The sequence below is a fragment of the Megascapheus bottae genome, chromosome 16 (assembly GCF_031878675.1).
Source record: "Megascapheus bottae isolate mThoBot1 chromosome 16, mThoBot2.hap1, whole genome shotgun sequence".
Classification (NCBI taxonomy): Eukaryota; Metazoa; Chordata; class Mammalia; order Rodentia; family Geomyidae; genus Megascapheus; species Megascapheus bottae.
The window spans coordinates 9,428,442-9,436,043 of NC_143524.1; the positions used below are offsets into that span (position 1 = coordinate 9,428,442).

Genomic DNA, 7,602 nt, shown 5'->3' on the forward strand with positions numbered 1-7,602 from the left:
TGGCATCACCTGCCTCATCAACAACTTACACCTCCAGGTACCAGAACTCCCCCAGGGCCTGCCTTCAGGAAGAAGCCTGCTTCTCTTCCATGGCCTGGTTCTTCCAGGAAGTCACTGGAGTTGAGGGGATGGGTTGGGGGCGGGGTCCAGGTGGGAATAGATGGTCCAATAAGGCCCTTGTTCCTCTTTTGCCCCGCCCACTCTCCAGCTGGAGACCTTCTCTTTAATCTCTTCCTTCTCTTTGCTTTCAGCTGGTGACCTTTATCCTGCACACCATGGTGCGAGGTTTCTTCCATTCAGCCTGTGGGGGCCTCTACGCTGCTGTGTGAGCCACTTAAGCTAAGCCAGCCTTCCTGAGGGTATCCCCAGAGCAGAAGCTGAGGACCCCCAGAAGTGGTGTCCTTTAAGGCATGGAGCCACCCTTCCTGGAGCACAGTGGAGATCTGGGAGCCGGCTGGTCAGAGCCCTGCTCAGAGCTCTTCAAAAGATCTGGAGCTCTCTTCCCCCACAGGCCAGCCCCCAGCCCTTCTGGGAGACTCCCAGGGAGCCTGAGTATTGGCTTTGGAGATACTTGAGCCCCGTCCTGCCTCCCTCCCCACACCTGCCTGCCCAGGAGGGATTTCCTAGCAGCTGTGTGCCTCCATATTGAGCCCCCCTTCCCCCATTCTCTTTCCCTATTTCCACTGCCAGGCACTGTTGAGGGACTCCCCTGTGTGGGTGAGAGATAATCAAGGCCATTTCAGTGGCCTGAAGAAGATGCTAAGTACTGTCCAGGGCCTCCTTCCAGGCAGGGGAGGGGGGTGGATACTCAGCCTCTGGCCTGGTTTAAACGTCACTGCTGTCCTGGCAGAGGACACTTGCTCTGATTCTTACAGTAACCTGGATCCTTCTCTGCTCTAGCCCCATCTGTGATCATGCCCACTCCTCTGTACCACTCTGAGCCCACCTCTCACTCCTCCCAGGCTTTCTCTCTGTAACCTAGCTTCAGGCTGCCCTTGCCTCTCCATGGGATTACGGTGGCCACCAAATGGTCTTCTGGAGTCTACCTTTTTTCACCCTCCCTCCATTGTTTCTTTCAATGCTGGGATCCATCCCCAGCATCATGCACATCCAGCAACCGCTCTACCACTGAGCTTCCCCACCCTGCCCTCAAGTCTGTTTTAAACATGGGTTGGGTAACCAACCACACACATTACTCAGTGGCTTTCCATCTTCTCTCACTGAGTAAAATCCAAAGACTTTATCACAGCTCTAAAGGACCTACAGATCTGGCCCCAAGACCCTCGTGCTTGTTTCCTTACTCTCTCTTTAATCTTCCTTCCTTTGCTTTAGCTACAGTGGCCACTTTCTGCACTGGAAACCAAAGCATGTTCTGCTCAGGGCCTTTGTACTCTCCTCCCTCCCTCTCTCTCTCTCTCCCTCTCTCCCCCTCCCTCCCTCCCTAGAATATCCTTCTGGATTGATTCTATAAGACTACCAGTTTCACTTTCTCTAAGTCTTTCCCTACCTGTCATCTTCTTGGTGAGATCTTGGTCCCTGGCCACCTTGCCTATTTTTGCAAACCCCTTGGTCCCTGTACCTTCTGCTTTGGTTTTCTCTTTAGCTGTAAGCCCTACTACTACGTATTTATCTTGCTTATTGTCTGCCTGCCACCTGTTCTGTCCAAATGCCAGCTCTGTGTGTGTGTGTGTGCTGTGACTTGCACTCAGAGCCTGAATACTGTCCCTTAGCTTTTTCATTTAAGACTGGAACTTCACTACTAGAGCCATAACCTCTACTTTTAGCTTTTAGCTGGTTAATTGGAGATAAAAGGCTCACAGGCTTTCCTGCGCAGTCTGGCTTTTGAACCATGAGCCTTCTGAGGAGCTAGGATTATAGATATCTGGCCAGATACCATGTCTAAGAGGTGTCCATTTCACTCATTGCTTTATGCCCAGCACCTAGAACAGTGCCTGATACATAGTAAGAGCTCAGTAAACATAGAAAGAAGAAAGCAAACACAGCCTGGGGGGATTGGTGCTGTCCCCATTATTAGTGGAGGAAGTGAGACCCAGAGAGGTTGAGCTGCTTATCATTATCACAACTGTGTGTGTGTGTGTGTGAGTGAACCCAGCTTGCTGGCCCTCAAGTGGTGGTTTCAAGTTCAGGGGCCCAAGCGCATGTGCTGAACCTGAACTCTAAGCACAGAACGGTATCTGGGCAGTGGGTGGGTGGAAGGCATGAGCCTGAGTGGGTCCCATGTGTCCCTGATCTGAGCTTGCTGTTTGTACAGGTTCCCATCCAACCATTTTGGGACACTGACAGGCCTGCAGTCTCTCATCAGCGCCGTGTTTGCTCTGCTCCAGCAACCTCTCTTCATGGCCATGGTGGGGCCCTTGCATGGAGAGCCCTTCTGGGTAAGAGCCTTGCTTGGTGTTGGGGAGCAGGAATCACTTTCCTGGGTGTAGTGGGAAGAGAGTCAGGGCCTGGGGCATATACGTAATCGAACCCCGTACTTCTCTCATGCCAGCCAGGAGACACCTCAGCATTCCCTAAGCTGAGGGTTCCCAAGATGGTTACACGTCAGAAAGCCCCCTGAGCCTCCTTAGTAGCTAAGACTACAGGCCTGAACCACTGTGGGTGTGCAGCGGAGTCTGTTTTTAGCTATACTGTGCACCAGTGCTGTCCTGATCCTTGGGTTTAGGTTTGGAGAATTCTTGACCCCATCCCCTCTCTTTTCATAGCACTCCCCAAAGGAGTTTCCTCTTCTTTAGCAGGGCCCCACTTCTGCACAGGGCAGTGCCATGGTTATCTGAGACTTTTCCTGGTGTGGAGCTATTTCCGCCTCCCTGACACTGATCTTTCCACCCCATGGGGCCACTCACACCGCAAGCCTCCCTCCCGCAAGGACTGGGATGGCTTCTGTTCACTGGGTGGTTGATGTGTGAAAGCCCTCTGTATACTTTAACACACACACACACACACACACACACACACACACACACACAAGAACTTAATCTTTGCCACAGTTGCCACAAGCCGGAGGCACTCAGTATGCAGATACATTACCCAACGTGAGTCATACAGCATGGAACAGGAACCCAGTAAGCTTCCGAGAGCCCGGGTCCCTGGGACTTGTAGGCTGTCTGTCCTTCAGGTTGTGCATCTATCCCAGGTTATTGGTCCGTGCCTGAATAGGTTCCTTGAGTGGGATTCCACTGGTCATCCAGACCAGTAGTTCCTATCTCAGTAGTTCCTATCTCAGAAGCAATGTGATCAGCCAGACATGCACAATACCACCTTTCAATTAGGTACTGTCATTTGCTAGACCCTCAGCCGCTTGCCAGGCAGCTGGTGGAACATGGTATGGCCCACTGATGACTTGCTATGATCCAGAGCTGAAGCCACAAGCCCCCCGTGGCTGCCTTCTCTGAGCGTCCCTTAGGAATCTAAGGACAAGCCGGTGTCTATCTGACTTTCTCTTTCCTTATCCCAAAGGTGAACGTGGGCCTCCTGGTGCTCTCCCTTCTGGGATTCCTCCTACCTTCCTACCTCTTCTATTACCGTGCCCAGCTCCAAAGAGACTTCACGACCAACTGGCCGGGCCCACAGAAGTCACTTAGTGTCCCCAAAGTGGCTGCATAGATTCTGGGGGCTAAGAAAGCTGGATGACAAGCCACAAAGGCTGCAACAACCAAAGGGAATGCCCTTGAGGACTTTCTACCTATGCAAGCCAAGCCAGGGGCCATGCCTTCATAAATACTAAGAGAAGTTCTATTTTTGTAAGGACCTGCCAAAAAAAAAAAAAAAAAAAAAAGCAGGGGGCAAGCAGACTCTTTTGCCTGAGGACAGCATCTGTGCTACCAGGAATGGACCTTCTTTGGGTTGGAACAAGCCAGCGTTTGAGGCTGCCCAGTCTCCAGAACTTTGTCTTAGGGGCCCAGAACAGGCAGGCTTACTTTGTGCTGGTGCTTCCCCAGGGCTTATGGGGTCAATGAACAGGCCTTCCTAAGGTTCAGCTGCAAGGAGTGCACGTGTGCCCGCGCATGCGTGTGCCCGCGCATGTGCCTGACCACCTTCCTTCCCCACCGGAGGAAAGGGCTGAGATGCTGGGGTTGAGACAAGGAAGGGGTCAAGCCCCTTCCAGGGCCTGGAGGGCAGGTTCCCTCCGTGCTATTGCCTGCAGGTCTTAGAGGAAATAAAGAAGGGAAGTGAGAGTCTGACTGGTGTGTTCCTGTGCCTTGGGGGAGTGGGAACAGGGAGTGTCTTCCTGCACCGCCCCCATCCCTCTTTCTTACCCAGGCTTGGTTGCCATTACCTGAGGTGCTTGTAGTGCCAGTCAGTTCTGAAGTGGCTGGATGGCTGTTTTTAACCTGGGAGGAGTCTTAGATCTTGACCTCTTTCCTCTTGTTTCCCAGGGTTGGGGTGGGGGGCAGATAAACCAGCTGTCCTTTCTCCACAAGAGTTATCAGGGCTGGATGCTTGAAGAATGTTAAGGAAGAGGATGCCAAAAGTTCAGGTTTATAATCCTAGCTATTCAGGAGATTTGAGAATCATGGTTTGAAGACAGCTAGGCAGGAAAGTCTGTGAGACTCTCCAATTAAAAAAAGAAAAAAGCCAGAAGTAATGCTGTGGCTCAAATGGTGGGACACCAGCCCTGAGTGGAGGTGGGGGGTGGGGGGAAGCAGTGCTAAGAATCAACTTAAACTTTCCCAGCAGTGCATTCTGGGGCCAGCTGAAGCACCACCTCTTTGCATTGTACTGTTTGTTTATTTATTGCCAGTCCTGGGGTTTAAACTCAGGGCCTGAGCACTGTCTTTGGGCTTTCTCAAGGCTAGAGCTCTACCACTTGAACCACAGCACCACTTCCAGCTTTTTCTGGGTATGTAGGACCAAGAAATTGAACCTGGGTCTAGGTTCCACTAGGCCAAACTCCTGGCCCTGTGCAGTTTTACCTTGCTTTCTACCAGCTCTGCACCTGCTTGTGCCTGGGGCATAACCCTTACTGACTAGAATAAGGGATCAGAAAAGAGGGACAACTGATGCTTGTTGAGGATCTACTTATTCTACTCTGGTGGTGCTCATTTCCTCCAGTGACACCTAAGGCCTCCCTGCCACCCAGTGCTGTAGATGAAGGCACTTAGCCGTAGGGCACACAGTGGTGGGTGGCGGAGCTGAGCAACCTGGCAGGATCCTAGCTAGGGGCCTGTACTGGGCCATCCAGCAGAAAGGAAGCCCCAGGCTTCTTCCTACTTCGCTGTTTCCCTCCCTTAGCTAAGTGGCCTTAAGGGCCACTTTTCCTTCCCACTGCCTCCTACCCAGTTAAGGGCTGGCAGGCAGCATTCTTAGTTGCTATTGAGAAATTAGTAAAACAGACTACCCTGCCCAGGTTTTTTTTTTTTTTTTTTTTTTTTCTTTCCAACGAGAAAACCACGGAGAGCCTTGGAAGTCCCACAGCAAATCTGCCTCTACCCTCCACTTCCAACCTGGCCTTTTCCCACCAGTACAGACTCAGATTTGGACAGCATCCTCCAGCAGGCAGGATGGTCGGGCTGGCTCGTGGGTGCGGTCCGGGGCTCCTCGTTCTCTTCCCGAAGAGATCAAGGGATTCCCTCCCCCGTCCTCCCACCCCCCCACCCCCGAAGGGCGCTCCGGGGGATCCGGGGCGCGCAGCAGGGGGCGCTGCGTGTTTGCGGGTGACCCAGGCTGGAATCCGGACCGGGATGCCAAGCCTACGGGGAGGGGGAGGGTCTCGGCCTCCAGACACCTCCCTCCCCCGCAACCCATTCCTCCTAGCTTTCAAGCCCGCCTGGTGATGCAGGGGGGGGGGTTCCACACCGCACCCCACCCTGCTGGGCTCGGAGCGCGGTGGCAGGTGGAGGCGGACACGCGGGCCTCCGAGGAAAGGGGGGGTGTGTCATCACTACCCCCCACACACACCCCGGGATCGGGGAGTGGGGGGGCTGGGGAGGGGGCTGGGCAGGGGCGGAAACGAGCCGGAGCCGTGTTTGTCGCGGCGCTGCGGAGAGGAACAGATGGCTGGGGAGGGGAGGAGGGGTGCGGGGGCCGGGGAAGGAGGAACGAGGAATTTCGACGCCCGAGTCTCCCGGGAGAAGCCCCCCTCCCCATCTCCACCCAGAAAGGGGGGCGGGCAGGCCCCTGCCAGCCTCTCCTCCCCACCCGCCCCCCATCCCCTAGTCCGCTCCCCCTCCCATTGACCCCCCCCTTTGCGCCGCCCACCCCTCGCCCTCCCCCGCCAGCTCCCATGGAAGGTCAGGCAGGCGGGTTCGAGGCCGCAGGGAGCCGCCCCGGAGGTGGCAGGGTTAACTGGGGCCTCGATCCCAGGGAGGAGGGGGCGGGGGGGGGGGCTCCGGCTGGGAGCGAGTTCAGGGATCGCAAATAGCTAAGGGAAAAGGGTGTTAATTGGAACTCTATGCAGATGAGCCTGGCCTGGGGGCTGGGGTGGGGGGGCAAAGTCAAAAGGGTGCTGGACTGGCCATCCCGCCGGACCCTGGGGAGGGTGGGGTGGGAATCCGGAGGTGGGGAGGGGGCTCCCCCCCTCAGGTCGCCAGAAGGAGCAGAGCAGGGAGAGACCCCAAGGCGGCTGTTTGCTTTGCTCTCACCTTGACTGTGATCCACCCTTCTGTTCTCACCCCTGCATCCACCTCTCCACGGGGTGGGGTGGTCTTTGAAACTCCTACCCAGTATGTCCCTCCTTCCCCTTGGTGGGGAGAGAGGGGGGCTGAACTTTTCTCCTTTTGCATTCTTCTGGCTCCCCCTCATTCACAGATCACCCCATCCTTGAAGAGGTATTTCTCCAACTTTTAGGTGTAGAATCCACCTCCACCGATTTTTTAAAAATGCAGATTCCAGGGCCTGATGCAGGAATCCACTTCTTGCTTAAATTCACTGCGCAGACCCTTATATTTAGAAACTGGGAGAGGGATGGGTGGGCTGGAAGAATGGAGGACACTTCTCACAACCCCCTTTCCCCCAAGGCTCCTCCTGCTCCCCTCTGCACAATATAGCCTCTCTATTTCTAGTGGGATGGTGCCAGGCACATGGGGGGTGCAGGGAAGGAAGGAGATGAGAAGGAAACAAGCAGCTGCAGAGTGGCTCATGTCTACAATCCCGGTTACACGAGATGTTCAAGATTCAAGACCAGTCCAGGTAGGAAAGTCCATGAGACTCGCCTCTCCAATAAATCACACAAAAGGCCAGAAGTGGAGCTGTGACTCAAGTGGTAGAGCACCAGCCTTGAGTGAAAAAGCCAAGGGATAGCTCCTAGGCCCGGAGTTTAAGCCCAGTGTGCATTCATGCATGTGTGTGTGTGTGTGGACATGTGTCCACACCCACATGCACATAAGTAACCAGGCTGTAGCTGTCCTTTTCTCCGAGCCATCTCCCCGCCACCCCCCTTTTTTTGGTGGGGCCTGGGGCCTGGGCGCTGCCCCTGAGCTCTTCAGCTCAAGGTTACCTTGAGCCAAGTCCCACTTCCGGTTTTCTAAGGTTAATTGGGGATAAGAGTCTCAGGTCCTTTTGTGCCCAGTTTGGCTTTGAACCTTGATCCTCAGATCTCAGCCTCCTAATTATTATAGGTGTGAGCCACCGTGCCTGGCTTCC

The 7,602-nt window shown here is 54.5% G+C and overlaps 1 protein-coding gene across 2 annotated transcripts in view; it reads left to right on the plus strand.

Moving 5' to 3' along the window:
• Slc43a1 (solute carrier family 43 member 1) overlaps positions 1 to 4,196 on the plus strand; it is a 27,495-nt gene extending 23,299 nt beyond the window's left edge. For both annotated transcript variants that reach the window (XM_090347663.1, XM_090347662.1), the window contains exons 13-16: positions 10 to 37; positions 252 to 325; positions 2,273 to 2,396; positions 3,478 to 4,196. In XM_090347663.1, coding sequence (XP_090203789.1) covers positions 10 to 37; positions 252 to 325; positions 2,273 to 2,396; positions 3,478 to 3,624 — 373 coding nt within the window. In that variant the 3' untranslated portion in view covers positions 3,625 to 4,196. The remainder of the gene's footprint in view (positions 1 to 9; positions 38 to 251; positions 326 to 2,272; positions 2,397 to 3,477) is intronic.
• The last annotated feature ends 3,406 nt before the right edge of the window (positions 4,197 to 7,602 follow it).